The 20,915-nt window shown below is 38.2% G+C and overlaps 2 protein-coding genes across 7 annotated transcripts in view; one reads left to right on the top strand and one right to left on the bottom strand.

The window, feature by feature from the left end:
- Positions 1-6,667, bottom strand: part of cpeb3 (cytoplasmic polyadenylation element binding protein 3) — a 35,910-nt gene extending 29,243 nt beyond the window's left edge. For 2 of the 5 annotated variants that reach the window (XM_081350211.1, XM_081350212.1), the window contains exons 1-2: positions 6,556-6,667; positions 2,996-3,699 (exon numbers count right to left, since the gene is read on the bottom strand). In XM_081350211.1, coding sequence (XP_081206337.1) covers positions 2,996-3,699; positions 6,556-6,652 — 801 coding nt within the window. In that variant the 5' untranslated portion in view covers positions 6,653-6,667. Of the gene's footprint in view, positions 1-2,995; positions 3,700-5,414; positions 5,570-6,555 lie in introns of those variants that run through there. The other 3 variants (XM_081350213.1, XM_081350215.1, XM_081350214.1) reach the window with 2 other exon arrangements.
- Positions 6,668-6,733: 66 nt separating this feature from the next.
- marchf5 (membrane-associated ring finger (C3HC4) 5) overlaps positions 6,734-20,915 on the top strand; it is a 30,110-nt gene continuing 15,928 nt past the window's right edge. For both annotated transcript variants that reach the window (XR_014029022.1, XM_081350216.1), the window contains exon 1: positions 6,734-7,072. Coding sequence is in view for 1 of the 2 variants with exons in the window: in XM_081350216.1 (XP_081206342.1) it covers positions 7,029-7,072 (44 nt within the window). In the remaining variant the exon portion in view is untranslated. The remainder of the gene's footprint in view (positions 7,073-20,915) is intronic.

The following is a 20,915-nucleotide window of genomic DNA, read 5'->3' as shown; positions in this document are numbered from 1 at the left end:
TCAAACCAAACTTGGATCTTCAGCCGATCAAAATTTAAAAAACATTTTGCTAGTGCGCTTCCCATAATGTTAACGCATTAAGTCAGTTGGTAGATAGTAGGCGGTCTTTTGCAGCTGTTTAAACACATTCGACCACATGAGCGTCTACACCACGAAAGCAATCCAATCGAATGCGTTTTCGACTACCTCTGGAAGTGGTCAAAAGTGGACAAGCTCAAAACATTTTAGACACCGTTTACACCTGTATTTAACGTTGTCCACTTGTGATCCGATCGACAAAAATGCATCTTAATACCAGGCGTAAACAGAGCCTCAAACTGGATAAATCTGTAATCATCAAAATAAACTTGTGTGAAACAACTCATTCATTGTGTTTCCAGTCCATGACAGTGTTGTATCTGGTAAATAAAACTAAAACTATTAAAAATTATTTTCAGCAATTTAATCTATTTTTTTTGTTTGTTTTTTCTAAAATGAAAAAATGTAACTTAATAAACTAGAAAATTAGAAATGTTACTTTCGGAGCTAACTGAAATAAGTTGATGTACTAAAATCACTCAAATTTTTATAAAAATAAAGCTTAAAAAATGAAGAAAAATGAAATGAAGGCAAATTTTTTGTAGTTTTAGCTTACTTTTTTTTGTTTAAAAATATACAAATAAAGGATATTTTTAAACATTAATAAATAATATAATAGCATATAAATAATACTAAAATAGCACAGGTCTATAAATGACTAAAGAAATTAAAGGAAATTGTGTGTAGACTTGTGATCAGAATTTCTTTCTCTCAAAAAAAATAAATACATATTTCACAGACAAATAAAGTGGATTATTCCTTGTATACATTTGCTTGAAAATGATCAAATCCAACAAAACTGAAGAGATTAATTCTTCCTCAAAAGTGCTACACGTTATTAAAGCAACTTTGTTTCCAGACAGACTGGTAAAAACCTTCATTCAGACTCTGAATCTGTGTAAACCAGCCAACCCGACCGAAAATGGTGAGTTTAGTCAGCAGTCAGTTTCATCAGACGTCTGTGAATAGACTAGGCATCCTGTCAGTTTGTGGCCAGTGTTTAAACTCACAGCATTAGATAACGACTCAGCGTTATCTATTTTTTGATCAAAAGCGCTGTGAATTTCAATTTTTGTGCTGTTCCACATGTCTACTAATGAAGATGGTTAATCTGCATCGTCATCTCTACCTAAATGTTTCTCCTGCCCCCCTGCTAGTCAAACACAAATCAGATGAGATTGCCAGTCCACTGTGAAAGCAATTAAACAAGTTAAAGAGAATGAGCAAGAGAATAAAGGAAAAGTGAAAGAGAGCGTGAGCCGGTGAAAGTGTGCGGATGAATACGGCAGTGGGCAGAGGCCAACTGAGGGAAGCACATTGTTTGCACATCGAGTCTATTGTCACGCAACTGGCTGAGCATTCAAAAAGCGATATTTCCCCTCTCAGGTTCCAGATAAAAATCTGCCCACTTTGTGAAAAGCATGAGCAATCAAAACGCTGAGCTCCTCACTTCAGTCACTATCAGACACGAGCCACACATATTTCAGCATTAAACAACTACACACACACATGCCACATCTTGTTATTGCGGTAGCCTGCTTGCATACTTTATATATTGAACTAGAAACTACATACGTTCCTTCCTAAACCTGTAGTCTATCAAATATGTTACATTTATTTTATTTCTTTTTTTACTTTGCTTTGAAAAAGAAAAAGAAAAACACTTTACATTTTAACTCTAATGGAGGCATCAAACTTCCTTGATTTGTTTTTAATGATGGTATTGTGTATGCGTTGAAGGAACTCATGCAGTGATGTACAATATCAGGAAACTGATAGCATTGTGGGCAAAACTGCACGAAATCAGACTCAAAGTAACACTTGTCATGAGAAAAAAACAGTGTTTGGTTAATAAGCGTTTGCCCAATGTTGAGTGGAATGGATATATGTGTGTTCTAGGCTAATACAATGTGCATTCAAAACAAACACAACATTCACTAAAATAACTGAAAACAGAAATGATCCATTAACAATATGACCTTCACATGCTCAAAGACAGTTCAAGTTAAAACAATTTTAAAAATAAACGCAAATAAAATTGCTCCTTTAATTGCTTCTCATGCCCAGTATTTCTGTCACAAATGTCAAAGTAGAGTTTAGATAGTTTGTACTAAAGTTCATTTAGTGTCAATTGACGCATGACTCATCAAAAAATGTATGAGCATAAATAATGAATTCCTGCCAATTATGAAGAAAAACATTATATCGAATAGAGCAGAAGCAGTTTTCAGATCTAAATAATTCAGCATTGTTAATACAAAAATATCAATGCCCTCTATGTGAGAATATGCTACGTTTCCGTTCATGACAGCAGCGCAGGCCCCTCCCCCTCACTCGACAAGCACCAATCAGATTCGAGTGGTGTTTCCTTTAAACGCCCACAAACGCGCTGCAGGAGAGCCTCTGATGGGAATTTGAACCCTTCCACCTTACAATGACATTTATAGATACAGCTGGAAAATAATTCAGAACAACTCTTCCTTACAGTCAAAGAAATGTATTAGAGATATCAGACTTATTGGTATTTCTGTTAAAGTATAAAGAGTATACATAAAAAGTAGGATATAAATTCGTTCACTTTAGTCAAGTCCTTCATAAATAGAAACAATAAAATGACATTCATGTAAATAAAAAACTTTGCAGTGTTGTATTATCTTTAAATAGTTTTATGATTATAATGATACAATTTTAAAAAGGTCTATTATTTATGATAAAGCTATGCCTTTAAACTGTTTTATGACCATATAGCCTATGACTACACATTTTATTTTATTAATATTTTGAGGCAATATGTCCATAATTAATCATGATGATAGGCTACATGTTTTCCAACTATTACAACTAAAAAAAATCCGTCAATAATTACGTTTTGTTTCTATGATGATGCATTATGTCTATATTTACTGAATAATCTCACCTGAAATGGCAGCATGTTGTTGCTGTTGTCGGTTCTGAAGGGTTCCGGAGGCTCTGAGATCATCCAGGGTTTCTGCATGGCTCCGGGTCTCTGGTATTTCGGAGGCGCGATGACATTGCTCGGGAAGGGCTTCTTCGTCGGGGAGATGGGGTTGAGCGGAGACGGGACGCCCAGCCCGAGCGCTCTCTGCCGCGGGTCTCTGCCGCTCCAGGGGTTCGCCGCGGAGCTCCACGCCGCGTTCTGGTGGTTATTCCAGGCGGACGAAGAAGCGGACGACGTGGACACTTTATTGATGAGGGTCTGGTGGCTGTAGGGGTTCCTCTGGTTCACACTCATCGGTGATCTTCTCATCTGCGGAGAGAAACTACCTCCGAACACCGGGTTGACGTGATGGGGAAAGTTCTGAAAAAGCATCGTGCCGTTTACCGACGGAATCCCTTGGAAATAGCCCTCGTCCACAGTGTTTGTGGACCAAGTGCTGCCGAACGACGGGGAGAGAGAGGAATCCTGAGGGAAACCCAAACCCGGTAAAACCGGAGACTCCATGGCGACCCGCTCGGAGTGACCGACGTGGTTCTGCTCGTCCAGGATCGGAGGCTCGGAGGGGGTCGGGGTGGATGGAGGCTCTGTATTTGACGGGTCTTGGTGCTGGTAAGGCTGAGCTTTGCTTTTGTCCATCAGTAAATCATCCTGCATGTTTTGAGCTGAAACACAGATGATCAGTTATTATTGATCACACCGATCGGGCTGGGATTATTATTATTAATGAGCCCCTGATCAGCCATGTATCAGCAGCAGCAGCAGCAGCAGCCCGGGATCTGTCAGTACTCCGGGTTTACTCATGTGTCCCAACACGACTAAAGGAGAAAAGCTCGGAGGTCACCGATATATTCAACAATTTTCGCCACGTCTCGTTTTTCTCTCACCGGAACTCCAGACAGAAATGAGAAACTGATTCTTGTTCCTGTTTTTTTCTTCTTTTCATAAGCCCCGCCCCTCAATTTGCATACGTCAATAAATACAGAAGCGTCCTTCAGCAAGGTTAACTGTTTTATTCACAAACATAAACGAGAAAAATAGCATTGCAGTTCACTTTTAAGAGTGTAGCTTGTGCCATAAGACTCCTCAATACATCCAACATCTGCGAAGACTTTTGCTACTAAAATATTCTCTGCTATTTTAAAAATGTAAAACCTGACTGGTGGTTTAATGCATCACACAAGTGCTGATACTTGATGTGAATCCCTATGTAATATAATTGCTTAGGGATATAATTGCTTTAGTAGCTTTTGTGCATATTGTGTCAGGCAATACAATGTGTTGTTGTGTAACCTACTTAAAGGGACAGTCAGAAACTGTTTACTGCAAGAAATATAATCACACGAGTTTGGGGGAACTTGAGGGTGAGTTATGATAACAGAATGTCCATTTTTGGGCAAACTATCCCTTTTAATGTCCATATGATGTCTAAAATGTTATACATATTTGTCTATTGTAATGTATATGCAGTGCAAATTGTTGTGTATCTTGTTTGTAATGCAGACTAAGCTATTTTTGTGTGTTTATGCAATCAATAAAGTATAGGCTTGTTACATATAAACACAAAATGCAAAGGGAAAAACATGTAGCCTACAGTTCTAAGCATAAGTTTGCAACGTGTATGTTTAGACATTTTGCTTGGATGGTGTACAACCGTCCATGGCACAGCTCAGCAACTAGGTTATATTTGCTGCAGGATCTTGGGTTACACCCAGTAATGCTGCACAAAACATACGCAACAGAAATCCCAATAACAGCTCTGGAAGTTTTTCCACTTCATCTGGCTGTATCACAAACATATCTGAGACATATTTTTATTTTGCACCCTTCGAGTAGGCTATTACGAAGTTTACCTATTTTGTGAAGGGCTATCATATCTGTAGCTATATACGCTGATAAGCAAAACAGATCGAAGGAAAAGAGATTTTATTCAACCGTATGAAAAAGTACATCAATTTCAACATACCTCTTGAGGGTTTCTACGATGCCAAATATTCCCAAGAAAAACAGGCCGAGAATGCGGCAGATTCAGCGAGCCTGATGGATTTATGAACTCAACCTTTAATCAAATTTTAATCAGAATAGACGATCGTAACAAGATGAAGAGCGTTTCTGCCAAATATTCCGTCCGTTAATCCTCGTTTCGCTGCATATTCAAGGTCATAATAGAAACCATCACATCAGAGCACGCGCTGACCAGCTAAATGACAGTAAATAAGACCCTCACAGCACATGCATGTATATTATAATGCATTTCTAAAATGCATCGGGTTATTGGAAAGGGAAAGAAATCAAATCCAGCACTTTAATCCGCGCACACAACTCATATTAAACAGATAACATGCATCTGACGGATTGATTTCTTTTTTCTTTTGCTTGCCTTTTTCTTGCCGTACATGAATCAGACTTTACCTTGTCGTTCACCTTTTGGGATTCTGTAAATAAGACTATTTCTGTTAGTCTCGCCTGGGTTTTGATATGACAGATGAGCTGCCCTTCTGCAGTCGCCTCAACAGCTGATTGACTGCGGCGCATGGCTAATGCACTGCGGGATTATGGGAATTGTAGTTTTTTTTTTTTTTTGCGCTCACTACACCCATTGAACACATGACGTTGCAAAGCTTGACACTAACATGCAAATAACAGTATTTATCAGCCCTTGTTTAGGCTGTAGTCCAAATACGATCAAAAGTGTTTGGCTTTTAAATTGATTACTAAATATTAAAATATTAATTATTTATTTTATTAAGTAAATTCACGAAGAATTAAGCATCCTTATGCTTAGGAGAAATTCCTACTACCTGATGTAGAGTGTTGTTAAGCAACAAAAACAATCTGTTTTTGTTGCTTAACAACAAAAACATTGTGTTTGGCCTCATAGATGTTGCTAAATTGTGGCTTTTAGCATGGCTAGAATGCTGTATTGAACAAAAAGAAGCCAGAACCAGATATATTAATTTTATAACCCAATATTAAGACAGATTTTGTGACACTGACTATGTTTGCATGTGTAACAAAACTACATCAAAATGACCTTCAAGTGATGAAAGAACACAGTCTGAAGCATTCGCATGGCCTTTCACATTGTCAGGTTTTTAGGCATAATCTAAGACTGTATCATTTAAAATATCAAGATAATTTTCAAATAAACACAACAAAAGCATGCAAATCTGCTATGTGGCTCCATATTCACCCCGTCATACTGGACATTTATGAAATAGCCTATATGAACTAAAATTACAGCTCTATACTAAAAAAATAATTTAATATGAAATACAGAAAATGCTTGTCAATTCAAGTCTCATTGTAAGAATGAACTCAATAAAAGAAAAAAGTAAGGACCAAAACACCTCAGCAATAGGCTACACTTTATAATTTCCTAATCAAATGCTATATGAAATGGGAAATGAATTAAGCTCTAACCAATAACATTATCATTTTTAGATGCTCTTTGCCATGTTAAATAAAATATGAAATCATATAGGCTATAAATTGTACTGAAATATGCTGACTCTTCTTACCACAGTACGAGGTATTCTGAAGCCAAATATGTATCTTCATGTTGCTCCAGCAGGCGTAGTCCCTCTTGCTCTGGGCTGCCTGCCTCTGCGAGAACATAAATTTTTATATTTTTGGCTACACGTAAGGAAGACTACACGTCCCAGAGTGCATATGTAGCCTCGCGAGAGTGAAGTTAACGCTCGCACATGCGCGGTGTTGCGTCCGCTCGCGTTTTCTCACGCGCAGTCAATGGAGTCACTGCGTGTTTCTGGAAATACAGACATCTATGAATATTCATTAACAGATCAGTTTGTAATAATTAATTTAAATGGTTTATAATCGGATTCCAGCTGTTGCTTGATGTCAGTTAGGTGTTCATATGCGTGTTTAACACGGCGTTACGATTCACTGCGGCCTGACGATTAAATCTCTATTAAACTATCATCATAGTTTAGTTTTCAGTCACTAATCAAGTGTGAGGACTCATGTAAATATGGCAGACGAGGGAGCGGTTGTGATGCAGCAGATTGTGGACAGGTGAGTGGAAGAAATATAATGTAAACAAACGGCTAATGCCAGCTACATAAGCAGCCAGTCACTATATATCCACATATATATGCTTTTATATAGTTATAAATATTCTTAAAGAACAATATATAGTAGCTACTGAGTGATTGCTTACCGGTTTAGAGCGTTTATGCTCTTAAATAGAGATGTCTGTTATTTACACGATGTGACGTCTTTAGCGAGGGGGCGTGACCTTGAATTGGCCTTTTCATTTTGTTTTGATTCAGTCTTACTCCTTTGTTTATTTAGCCTACTTGTTTACCAAGCCCTACTCTAAATATCAATATGTTAATAATTGAAAACGATATGTAGAACTGATTTTTATATTCTTTCCAATTTTGACACAATTCTAGTAGGCTAACTATATTATACTACAGCAGCAATAACATACATGATAATATCATTATTGACAATAGTTATTAAAATGGTTTTTTTATTATGGACAAAATAATATTTGACAGAATTGACATTTACGCACAATTACGTTATTTTTAATGTGGTCTCGGGCTGTGTGTAGATACTAAGCTTAGCATGTTGTTTCTTGAATGGCTGCTATAGAGCTGGTAAGTCCCGCCCATCCGTAAAACCCCAAGTGGACCTCTAGGTTGAAAAATCGTCAATGCAAGTGAATGGGAGAAATTAATTATTTTCTGGTCCCGTTTGAATTGTGCCATGAATATGAACATATGTTGTCTGCGATTTTTTTTTTTTATATAATTTTTCATGTTACGAGTTTGACAGATTCTTCGGCTAGCAGTTGTGGAAAAGACATAACGAGAAAGACTACATGTCGCCTATGTGACGTCACCCCATAAAGTTGACTTACCCGTGGTTTTCGCCAACCTCAACGATTTTGTCCTCTCCCTGAAAGAAGGCGGTGAAGTGCACCAAAGACACAGCCATGTTTAGCGGGATCCGTGAGCTAGTGTCCGTGTGCGAGTGGTGGTGACGTTTCAAACGCGTCGAAAGCAGCGAAGAGTTGTAGTCCACAAAGTGCTCTCACACAAAGTCTAACCGTATCAAACTTCTACCCGCTAAATTGTAGCATTCTTTACACGAAAGATTATATAAAAAATTCACAGACAACATATGTTCACATTCATGGCACAATTCAAACAGGACCAAAAAATAATTATTTTCTCCCATTCACTTGCATTGACGATTTTTCAACCTAGAGGTCCAGCGGGGTTAGCGGAAGGGGCGGGACTTACCAGCTCTATATAAGAGTAAGTTATGTGAGCAGAAAGTAACATTAAATAAGTTACTTTATCTGTGAAATGCTTTTTGTTTTCTGTTGAATGTGGCATAAATGCATTTTGTAATTTCATATTATAAAGTAGGCTATACAAAGTGCTTATATATCACTTCTTGCACACAAATGTATGTTATTTGAGCTGTTAAGTTGATTAAATTCTCTTTTTAAGCGGTGGGATTACTTCTGGTTATGCATAGATGGAAATCTTGGCTTAGCATTTTTGTTATCTTTGTATCTTTCATGTGATTTCAAATGTTACTGGGTTTACCAGTTTACAGATGAAAAAAATAGTGTTATGTCAACACATTTTGACTTAATAAGATAATAGTATGCTCATTACATTACCATTGTTGTATGTTTTACAATATGTGGTATGATTGGGGTTTATTTTCTGAGTTAATCAACAAACACAGCTTAACTTGTATTGACTCCAGAATATTAATAGTAAAACAGTCATAAAAAAGTCATAAGAGGCATGATTGCCTGTTTGATCTGACTTGCACACCTGACTAAGTCACTGGATGGTTTTGGAAAAGCTCAACGAAGCTTTTTGCCACATGACTTGTGTGATGTTGATTCTTGAGTATTATGAGATTTTACTTTTAATGAACCCAGCTAGGAGGACTGTGTCCTGGAGAAGTTTATAATGACACTGTTGTTGTGGTCAGTTTTTACAGATTGACCCTCATGGGTCATAAATATTGTATATTCCCTATAATTGCAGATTTTCTAAATATAGAGCATTTTTTGGTAAATGACGTGGACAAGTTCTCATTTCAGTAATCATGCATTGGGTCACTGCGTGGAGTCGAGCTGTTCGGTGTCCTGACCTTGTCCATGTTTTTCCACTGAGACTGTCCTGTTTGCCTGAGGGCCAGCGCTTGCAAAATGAACTAGAAAATGATGTGACACACACACTAGCAAATCTGTCCTTCCACTCGACAGCAAGATGCTAGAATATTTTAGATGTTAGTATGCATGCACTACCATTCTAAAGTTTGGGGTCGGTAATTTTTTTATTTTAAGAAATTGATACTTTTATTCAACAAGTATGCATTAAATAATGGAAGCTTGTTTCCGCCACGGAATAAAAATAATGAAATGCTAATTTTGACTTTTTATCTTGCCATTCTGTTTTTTTTATTATTTTTTATTCTCATATAAACTCACAATTCTGGCATTTTTACTTTTTTCCCCTCAGAATTGTGACATTTGCGATTGCGAGTTATAAGTCTGAATTGCGAAATGTAAGCAATTTCCTTGTGTATGTATTTTTTTATTACGTAGCGGAAACTAGCCTCCATATTAAATTGATCACAAGTGACAGTAATAGCATTTATAATATTACAAAAAATTTGTACAAAAGATTTCTAATTCAAATAAATGCTACTCGTTTGAACTTCTGTTCATCAAAGAAAACATATATCACTGTTTCCACAAAAACATTAATCAGCACAACTGTTTTCGACATCGATTAAAAATAAGAAATGTTTCCTGAGCAGAAAATCCGCATATTAGAATGATTTCTGAAGGATCATGTGACACTGAAGACTGGAGTAATGATGCTGACAATTCAGCTTTGCAATCAGAGGAGCAAATTACATTTTGAAATATATTCGTTATTTTAAATTGCAATAATAATTCACAATATTATGTTTAAAAATGCAGCCTTGGTGAGCACTTCTTACAAAAACCTAAACAAATCGTAGCAAATCTTAGCAACCCCAAACCTTTGAACAGTAGTGTATATGCAGATGTGGAAATATGATTTCTGAACGTGTTTTCTCCTCATACTTCTGTTTACATTTCAAGGAAAAGTATATTTAGAGGAAAGTACTTTACTTGTGTTAGTAAAGTGGATTATTGGCACATTAGGCATATCTGTGTCAGTTGTCATGGTGAAAGCTCTCATCTCTCTCAAATGGTTCCTGCATCCTTCTCTAATGTCCGTCACTGAGGCAACAACCTTCACAGGTCTGTGTGAAGCAGATAGCCGTTCAGCAGCATGAAGCTCTATCAGATTCACACACACACACACACACACACACACACACACGGCCTTATCAAGGCCTGCCACCCGCAGCTGCTCTCTCTGCAATGCAGCTCTTCACCGGTTGAAAAGACGGGGTCATGCTTAAATCCTGTCTGACCTTTACGTGGCAGACACTCTATCACCCTCTTTTGTTCTCGTCGGTATTCAGAAAGCTGGCTCCATTTATTTTGGCTGTTTTTAAACCTCACTTTCTCCGCCTTATTGTTTTTCCCGGCACAGCTTTGATGTGTTTCCACATCATCATGGATAAAACAGGCTGTTTTTTCAAAAGTCATGAAATAATCCATCATCTTTTGGACCTTATCGGTGTTATGTTCTGTTTGAATGAAATGTGGTTTTGCATGGTGCCTATAGAGATGTATTGGTACACAGAAGTCAACAGGAAAAAGCAACAAATCCTCAGGTTTCTGTTCATTTATTTTGAACAGACATTAGTGCAAATTACAGTTTGTTCCACCTCCCTGTCCTCCCTGAGGTAGTTGGTACTGTACAGCCTCCTTTAGCGTACTCAGCACTAAGCAGTGAACACAAGGCACTCTTGCATAGGTCCTATTTTTTTTGTAGGGCTGATTTTTTTTTTTTAAGTTACTTGATCACAATCAGCTACAAAACTGAGAAGTATCTCTTGTGTTAGGCTATAAATGTACAAAATAAATAGAATTATGAAAAATAAAACTCCTGTAGTCTGTTTCTGCCTAGCTCCGGCGATTGGCACATCTGGATGATGGCGTCTGCACAGTACCCCTCTTATTATAACAGCGGAAACAACTTCAAATACTGTCATTTATGGTCATACAGAAAATGAAGAAAACAAACATGATGCTGCTTTCTGCCGTCTTCTATGAAGTTAGTGGAGTGTGTCACAAAAACGCATTGCGCTTCGCAACATTGTTAAAATGATCCCCTTTCACACTGATCTGCGAAAACGACTAAAAACGCTGTATTCTGCTGCCAGGCCAGTAGTTGGCGACGTCACTTTGTAAAAAAAAAAAAAAAAACGACACGCTTATAGACCGAACACCTAATACGCATGCGCATCACGTCACCGTTTTTACGTTTCTGTCTCACATTTTTGTTTAAACAGAGACAATATCTTTATAATTTTCAAAAACGTGCACCTTGAAATCCGTTTTCAGACTCCCAAAACTCAATGGGCAATTATTTTTTTCTTCAGTTTTTAGCTGAAAATGGTGTAAACTGCCCCTAAATATACCATGACAGGGTGCATTATACTTTTTTTCAAAGTAATTTCAGTGTAAGTTCCAGTTGAATTTAGCCTTGATTACTATTAGTATTATTTTTTAAATCTTGCATTTTCATAAATTCATGTTGTTAAATTTTTTATTTAAAACTTGTTTTATTTGTAAATAAAGCAAATAAATGTTTCACGTACCTTTTAATTTATTTTAGAGTTAATTTATTAATTTATTGTTCGAATTTTTTCTAGAGCACTTTAACTACAAAATTACTTGCACATTCATAGCAGGGATGTTTCCCAAAAGTTTTTGTCAGTGCCCCTGACATTTTAAGTTAATAGTGCAATAATTTAACAACACATTCTCATGTTCACGGTTTTCTGATGTTGGTTAATGGTCACTTGACATGTAGGTATACAATATATCAGTGCATGTTTCATTTACTTGAACAACAAGTAACAAGTGCTAAAGACTAGTAGTTAGTGTTAGTGGTCTGTTAAAATCCTCAACCCTAAGCATTAAAAACAGCAAACAAAAATGTGACCGGCTGGCTTTCTGCATTTTCTGGGAGTCAACATTTACAGGATTTTAAAGTGGGCATGAAACAGAAGTTGAGTCTTTTCTTCCCTCTTGTGACGTATCTGAATGAAACGGCTTCCCAAACAAGAAAATAAAATGTAGGGCAGGACTTGATGTTTTCCATGGGGAATTGACTGGATGGGTTGTTGGATCATTGTGGTTTGCTATCCGATCTGATGTCGTTGCAAGAGGGAGGGAAAGTTAATTTGATTTAAGATTATGAGGACACGTCAATTTAAAAAAGTAATGATGTGCGCAGATAAGTGAATTAAATACTTCGATATTCCATAAAAAATAAGAATTTTGTATCTTGATTTCATGGTGATTTTGATATATTTGGCTCATGAAAGGTTTAATTGTGTTTCTTGCTTTGCACTGTTTTTTTTTTTTTTTTCAGTATTACTCCTGGAATAGTCCCATTTTTAAGAGGAAATAACTGTCAGGATTTCTTTTTTATTATATTTTAAACATGTCAAACATAAATGTAGTTTTAAGTATGCTGGTAATTCTGTGTGGTGTATGAATTGATGTTTCTCCTGGCTTTATACGTTTGCTGGTGAAACGTGATCTCGTGGATGGGTCTTGTGACTTTGACCACAGGGGAGAGAGTGTGTGTGTTTGTGGATCAGCAGTAGGTCGTATCTGACCCCCCTCCCAGTACAAATATAGACCACAAGTTCAAGATGACTGACGTTACTGGAAAACAGTGACTGAAGTTACATGAACTCTAATAGTGCTCAACTAGTGAAACCAACTGTAAACTAGTCACAATCTATCACATAATAATTCTGTTTAAAAATGTTGGACTTGAATAATGGGACACACACACTCACACACACACAGAGAGAGAGAGAGTAGTGGCCAAAAGTGAGGGTATATTTGTTTTTAATGACCCTAAAAGGTTGCTTAAACCACCAAAATATGAAGAAAACATTTTATATTTTTAAATATTTTAAATATGAGAAAGAAAAAAAACACTAAACTTAAAAAATATTTGGCAAAAAGGGAAATCAGATGTTTGTTTCCATGTTCAGTGTAATTTTTGTTACATTTAAATGTATTTAACTGAGATGGTATGAATAAAAATGCAGTTGGATAAACGCAGTTATTTATATGGCAGATTAATCGTGGCAGCCTTAGGCTATTCGTAGTAGAAACGGCTTGGATCTCGGAGACTCCTGTGATGCTCGACTCTTTGTCGGTTCCCTGGTGATGGAAGTTTCTCTCTCTGGCTGTTGGCTGAGAGGTTTTTCAGGTTCCCACAGTCACGTGACCATGGCCGATGAATAAAGGCATTGTGCCGAGGTTTTAATGCCTCTTTAAATACAGTCTGATCTGTGTAGCAATGAGAACATGCAGGAGAGTTTGTGTTTGTAACACCGTTTGGCCTTCTTTTTGATGCTATTGCTCATACTTATGGTTTGGGGTTTATTGGAGAGTTTGTTCAGTGTTTAATACATTTAGGGCCAGATTTAGTAAACAGGGCAGATTAGCATGAGAGCGCAATTCCAAAACAGCGCAGATGGAAGTGGAAAGTTCTGCGCATGATCTACTGACGACACACAAATTAAAGAGCACAGAAGCAGCTGGATCATTTCCATAATGACCAACACAATCAATCAAGAGCAGCGCGAGTTAGCGTCTGGTTTAAAACGTGCTTTTTTTGGGCGGTAAATAATGGAGCAAACACCAGTAAATTGACGAGCGCAAACCTTAGTAAATCACCTTGCAGGATTCATGAGATGGCCCTCACTGCAGAACACGAAATCCAGGGGGAGGAGTTGGATCCAGATCCAACTCCTCCCACCTTACATATAAGATGTGTTCGATCTCGGCTGCGGCTGGATGTATCCGATCGGCGAGAGTAGCCGTGTGCAAGCGGGGAGGAGCTGCAAACGGAGACATGAAGTCGGACACTTTCTGGTTCCCGTAGTGACCGCTCACGTGGTGTTTGCATACTTTTCCACAGCTGAAGTGAAATAAATGCAATATTTGCCAAATAATGTTTCAGAGACATTTTCATTGGATACTTTATGTACTGCTTCATACAGCGTCTGTTTGAACAAGAATAAAGTTCAACATAAGCTACTATCAATGAAGTGGAGTCTACGTTTTTTAATCAGTTTTATTTTGATAAACATGACACAATATAACATCGCAACTACATGAGTGTTCACTGTTATAAAAAACGGATTTGTGAGCTTTAGAGGAACTAAAGGTGTTTGAATAAACACGCAACACACGTGATCATTGTCATGCGGTGAATCCGGCCAATCGTGGAACAGCTGTGTCGTCATCAGCCCTCGTGCAGCCGCTCTTGAGAAGCTGCGCTGGCTGAGTTCTCCGGCTACTCTCGAATCACTCTCGCAGTACTTTGATGGCATACGTCACAGTCACGTGGCGTCGGCGCTGGATCAAGTCGGACAAAATTTCTAACCGGCATGCACTGCTTCAATTCAGCCGCCGATCGGTCTGCGCAGAGCTGCATGAAGTCGAACAAGCCTATACCTAAACCTACCAATCTCCACCCCCTGATCCCTAAACCCACCCCTAAACCTACCCATCTCCACCCCCTGATCCCTAAACCCACCCCTAAACCTACCCATCTCCACCCCCTGATCCCTAAACCCACCCCTAAACCTACCAATCTCCATCCCCTAGGATGTGGATCCAACCCCGCCCCCTGGATCTTGTGGACTGCATTGAGGTGCTACTGGTGCTGCGTTCCAGTCCACTTTTAGACACGCACTTGCGAACTTCCCTAAGCACTTCCCCTCGGGAGAATCCCTGCCGCCATTTTGAAGTGCGTTCCACTTCCTGAAGTGGACGAGGGAAGTTTATATGGACAGACCCTCGTTCCCTCGATTTTGACCGAGGTACACTTCAGGCACCTATATGTCCCAAAATGCAACACGATTGTGACGTCACCGCATATCTCGTCTAATCACCACCACACAGACAACTCTGATATATTAATTATAATTTTTTTAATTTAAAACAACCCAAACACACCTGAAAACATTTGGATGCTGCATTAAACAAATTCTTAAAGGGAAAAAAATGTCAATAATAAATCAACTCCACAGCTTATTCCAAGTGACCAAGGGCTTAGGACGTTCCAATTCAGCCCATTGCAGTTTCCGCCAGTAGTGGGCACTCGCAATGACGTACATCCGAGTGAACGAGACGAAGAGAAGTTAGCGAGTGAAGGGCATGACAATTTTGGACTGGAACGCAGCACAGGATTCATTGAAATACTCTCCTCGCATACAATTTTGCTTCTAAAAGGTGTTGGATTACATTTTTATTAAAAGTTTAATTTAGTTTTTCCACTGCAATAGTATATAAACTGATAAAGTTTAGTAGACTGATTTCAGATGATTATTGAGTCTCCAGCAAAGAGTCTCCTTTCCTGCCAGACTTGTTTTCTCTATTGTGTTTTAAATAAGTCAGATCACTTGATTCTCACCTTTCGGAGCCCAGACGTTGAGTCGTTAGGTTGATTGACTTTCACCTATTGTCTTTAATGGCTCTGGGATGGCTTTTGGAATTGGAGTTCCTGGCCAGTATCAGCATGTGAATAGTTATGCTGATTCAATTGGACTCAGAGTAGGGTGTGTTCCCACTTCATTTGCATGCTTTATTCAGAGTTCCCGCCTCTATGTAATCCCTCCCCCTTGGAATGTATATAGCTACAATGTATAATGTTTTAGTTAGATCATGTTGGAAGTTTCTACAGCCGTGTACAGAGGAGTTCTCAATAAAGAATAACTTCCGTTGAACGCGATCCCAACTGTCTCCTGGTCTCTGCTTTGAAGAAAGAAAAACTTTACAACATTTGGTGCCGCGACCCGGATGGAGAAACTGAAACTAAACAAAGAATGAACTTTCCAGACGGAACCTTGAAAACTTCAAGCTCAAAGATCTCAACCAAGCTGACTGAGTTCCAGACTGAATCTTCTGAATCCAGATTGAAAACTTCAAGCTCCAAAAAGATCTCAAAGACTGAATTTTTCCAGACGGAATCTTTCTCTACAAATGAAAGACTTGGTGAGTTTCACTCCATTAAAAGAACCAATGCAGACCAGTACAAATGTTTTCCTCTGCGCCGTTCAGAGAAGTAGTTAACAAACAGCTGTAGAGTTTGGTTAACTAAAGATAAGCCTCTAAAAAAGTTTTCTTTTAGAGATGAAATTGATCCTCTGTTGTTGACAGGGAAGATTAACAGTTACATGTTAATATTGTGTGTATGCTCTTGCTAGAGAAGACCTATCTGTAAGCTAGAGAATTAGCTTTAGAATTAGATTTAGCCTCATGTGCTAATAAGATTGTACTCTCTGTTTGTAAGACAGTAGAGAGAAGCTTTTTAGTGTTTGTTTGTGGTAACAGAAAGTCACAAAATGGTTAGAAGGAATGCTAGGCTGATTTCCACAACGGAGAAAGGTGGATTAGCTAGCCCGTTATGGACAGACAATGAGTTTAAATCCTTGTTATCAGAGCACATGGACTCCATCGTGACTGGGCCAGTCAGATTGTATTTAACAAAGAAATTTTGCATTGATCCAGAAAAAGTGTGGTCAATTGAAGATTGTAAGAAGGTACTAGGAGCAAGTATTCGCAAGAACGATATGAAAGCCATTATCTGTTGTCACAGAGAATTCGGTTTAACCCTAGCTACAGAACAGTCTAAGCGCAACTCTGAGCTAGAGAAACAGATCAAAGAGCTCCATACTAGAATATCTTCGTTGACTAAGAAAGTAAACCGCAACAAAGATACAGAAAAAACTGATGTGGAAGAAGTTAGTCAGCCTGATAACAATTATCCTGACTTAAAAGCTTTCGTTGAAACAAATGTAGCCATCCAATCAGTAACTGATCAGCCTGTAGATTCAGTGCAGGTTTGTGGGGCTAGGAGAAGATCTCAGGGAACTAAAAGTGTTCCTCCGACCTCTTCTGTTGTCCAAATACAAACGGTTGCCAAAACATCTTTAGGTCCGAAGGATATAGATAGACTCTCCCAGAGTTTACCCTCAGCACGCACAAATTTTTCTGAATTTAGAAGAGCATTGTTCAGTAAAATGCATCTTTATGACATGTCGTTGCCAGAAGTCACACAGCTAATGTCACAAATTCTAACTGAATCTGAATTCAGCAATTTTGAGTCTGCTGTTACTTCCGAACTGCAACATGTCAGTAAAGGCGATTTGAGAGAAGGTGTTTTGAAAATCCTAAAGAAAATCTTAGGACCCAAAATCGATTGGTCGAAAATTACCAATTGTGTACAAAAGAAGGGTGAAACTGTTTGTGAGTACACAGAACGATTCTGTCAGGTAGCTGTAACGCACAGTGGAATAGTGGAGGATTCCGAAAGTGTGTTAGCTGACAAAGGAGCTCTAATCCGAATTTGGGCAGATGGTCTTGTAGCTGAGTACAGAACAGCCTTGCCATTCCTAGATATTACGTGGGCTAAAAGAACTCTCAGAAGTAACCTAGATAGTTTAACTATTTGGGAAAGAGATTATGATATCAAAGAGAGAGTAAGAATTGCAGCAGTTTCTGTTAAGGTTAACTCAGAGAAGCCAAAGAAACGCAAAAGCCCTAGAGAAGCCAGTTGTTCTTACTGTGGCAAGCACGGACATTTTGGAAATGAGTGTAGAAAAAACAAAAAGAATTTTAAAGATGTAAATAAGGTTACTCAGCTCCTGCTCAGTTTGCTTGCTACTCTGAAGCAACCCTTCCCCTCGTGGGGCAACCTGATACCGTGTTAACCATTTAGGCTGTGAGTGCTTAATTTCCCCAGTAACTCACATCAAAGATGAAAGACTTATTTTTGTTTAATAGAACAAAAAGGAAAGTGACTGTCTCAGCCTTTGTTTGAGGGACATTCAGTATCCTCACAGCCTTAAAATGTTATACCACAGAAATATTCCAGTCAGACCCCCATGCTCTATATGATGTCTATTAAGACTGATGTTTCATTGGAGAATGGGAAGTGCCAATTTTTCTCACACACTGTACAGTTGTTTCCCCGTTCTACAGGAACAGGATAGGACACACGGTTCAGTGAGGGCCCTGGAAAGAACTGACGCAACAAGCGTCGGGGGCCAATCCAGGGTGAAGACAACCTCATAGGCCTTCCCCATTATTTAGTCCATCCTTACCTCACTGATCCATAGGTGTCAAATCAATTAAGAAATAGGGATAGAATGAAACAACCGCAGCAGATGCTACAGCCCTAGTGTTTAAACAAATACTGCTACAACCCTAGTGTTTGGACAAATACTGCTCTGTCGTCTTTTGTTTTCTTTCTTCCTCTGTGCAGATAAACACTTGATGGCTGTTCCAAAAATCCATATGCAACGACGTCTCACCTGCATATGAAGCCACAACCTCAAGAAGACAACCAGACCCACTGCTGAACGAACTATCACAAAAGAAAATGAAAAATACACAACGCAGAAAATTCACGACCCTAATCGCATGTTCGTTTCTGTGTCAACATGCAATTACAGAAAATCAACACAGAACATGTGCGACTTATGGAAGAAAGTCCATGCATGAATACAGCTGGTCTGCCGTTTCTTTGTTTTGTTGTGTTACAGGTATGTGTGTATGCCATGATGTCTTCACAAGCAGCATCATGGTATAAAACATCACCTCAGATTTCCATGAACAAACCTCATGAGGGACGAGTCATCAGAGCGACTCTACGTGACAAATGGACTCTACAGGAAACAGACTTCACAGCTATTCAGGCGCCATGGACTTTCAAGACTTCCACTCTTATGCTACATGGTTTTCTGTGTAATCATGTAGTTTATATGACATTTTACACCCTGCGTCGTATGTGTCAACAGTTATGGTTTGGAGAAGAACTATGACACTCATGTAAATCAAGGACACAACACAGAATAAGTTACACGTGCCTGTAATTTACACAAGTTACAAGAATTAACTTTTAAGTGTATAAATTTGTATTTTTGTGAGAGTTATTAGAACTCTCAAAGGGGGAAGTGTTGGATTACATTTTTATTAAAAGTTTAATTTAGTTTTTCCACTGCAATAGTATATAAACTGATAAAGTTTAGTAGACTGATTTCAGATGATTATTGAGTCTCCAGCAAAGAGTCTCCTTTCCTGCCAGACTTGTTTTCTCTATTGTGTTTTAAATAAGTCAGATCACTTGATTCTCACCTTTCGGAGCCCAGACGTTGAGTCGTTAGGTTGATTGACTTTCACCTATTGTCTTTAATGGCTCTGGGATGGCTTTTGGAATTGGAGTTCCTGGCCAGTATCAGCATGTGAATAGTTATGCTGATTCAATTGGACTCAGAGTAGGGTGTGTTCCCACTTCATTTGCATGCTTTATTCAGAGTTCCCGCCTCTATGTAATCCCTCCCCCTTGGAATGTATATAGCTACAATGTATAATGTTTTAGTTAGACTGATTTGGGAAGAACTGCAGCCGCGTCAACGCAAAGTCTTCAATAAAGAATAACTTTGTTTGAACGTGATCCCCAACGTCTCCTGGTCTCTTGCTTCGACAAAGAAAAAGGTTTTCAACAATGGGAAACTCCTATGAATGCATATGCAATAAGATCAGCTGCAAAAATAACCCTGTCCACGCCTTTTCACCACAAATTTTTCACTGTGTGTTTTTAGTAAATCCTGACAGTAGTTGTTTTTTTTTAACACCAAAAGTGGGTTTGCGCTGTTAGTAAATCTGGCCCTTAGTTTTTCCACAAACTGCTTCCACATTATCTGGCCAAAATCAAAATCAAATAAAGCATCTAAACTTTCATCATTCCAGTTTTTAAAGCAACATCAGTCAACGGTATAGCAAAATTAGCCAGTTTTATCCATGAAAACTCATCCTGTGTGAAATAGTAGCCGATGTTAGGGCTCTAGAGTTCAGGATATTTAAACTATTATCAGGGTTATCAGTTGCAGAGACCCCCCTCGCTGTTGTATAGATTGTGTTTCTGTGTCATGTAACCGGGCTCTTAACATGTAAAGAAAGGTGAGTGCTATCGGCTTTCTGCCCTCCTCGTGGTATCTTATAGACATTAGAGCTATATTCTGCAAGAGCTGAAGTAGTAATGACAATCTAGAGGTCGAGAATCCTGCTTTCTGGGCATTTGTTCCTGGAATATTCACATGATTTAACAGGAAATGATCCGGTATATTGGGGATATTTTAACCATCATAAACATAATCGCAAACAGTGCTGAAAAGTAATTCCATCATATGTCTTCAGTTACAGCTCGAGCTGTGAACAGAATGTGATCACAGTTGTTCAGCTGGACAAAGTCAAAGTTTTACAAGCCTTATTCTCAAGTTATGTTTGCACGTGTGGAGATAAGGTGCTATAATTAATGCATGTTTATGTTATCATAGTAAAAATCGGTTGATCTGAACATAAGTCAGCACTCCTTAAGAACAGGGTTTATGATCTATATTGCATGGCCACAAAATATTGGAGCTTGGAACGACTTTTAACGACTCATGATTCAATTCTAGTTGATTTTGATTCAGGGAATCATGAACTTACAAGTAATAATTTTTTTTTTTTAACTACAGAACCTTATTGTTCAACCCTGTATTATAAGGTAAGATGATCCTCTCTAATAAAAATGAGTAGATTTTGTATTAGTAGTTTTTCATTTAAATATAAAAAAATAATAATAATTAATTATTCCGTAGTAGTTTATTATGTATTTGTATAGTTATA

Source organism: Scardinius erythrophthalmus (genome assembly GCF_964197995.2).
Source record: "Scardinius erythrophthalmus genome assembly, chromosome: 21".
Lineage (NCBI taxonomy): Eukaryota > Metazoa > Chordata > Actinopteri > Cypriniformes > Leuciscidae > Scardinius > Scardinius erythrophthalmus.
The sequence above is the reverse complement of the archived record's forward strand: the minus strand, read 5'-3'. Positions and strand labels throughout refer to the sequence as shown.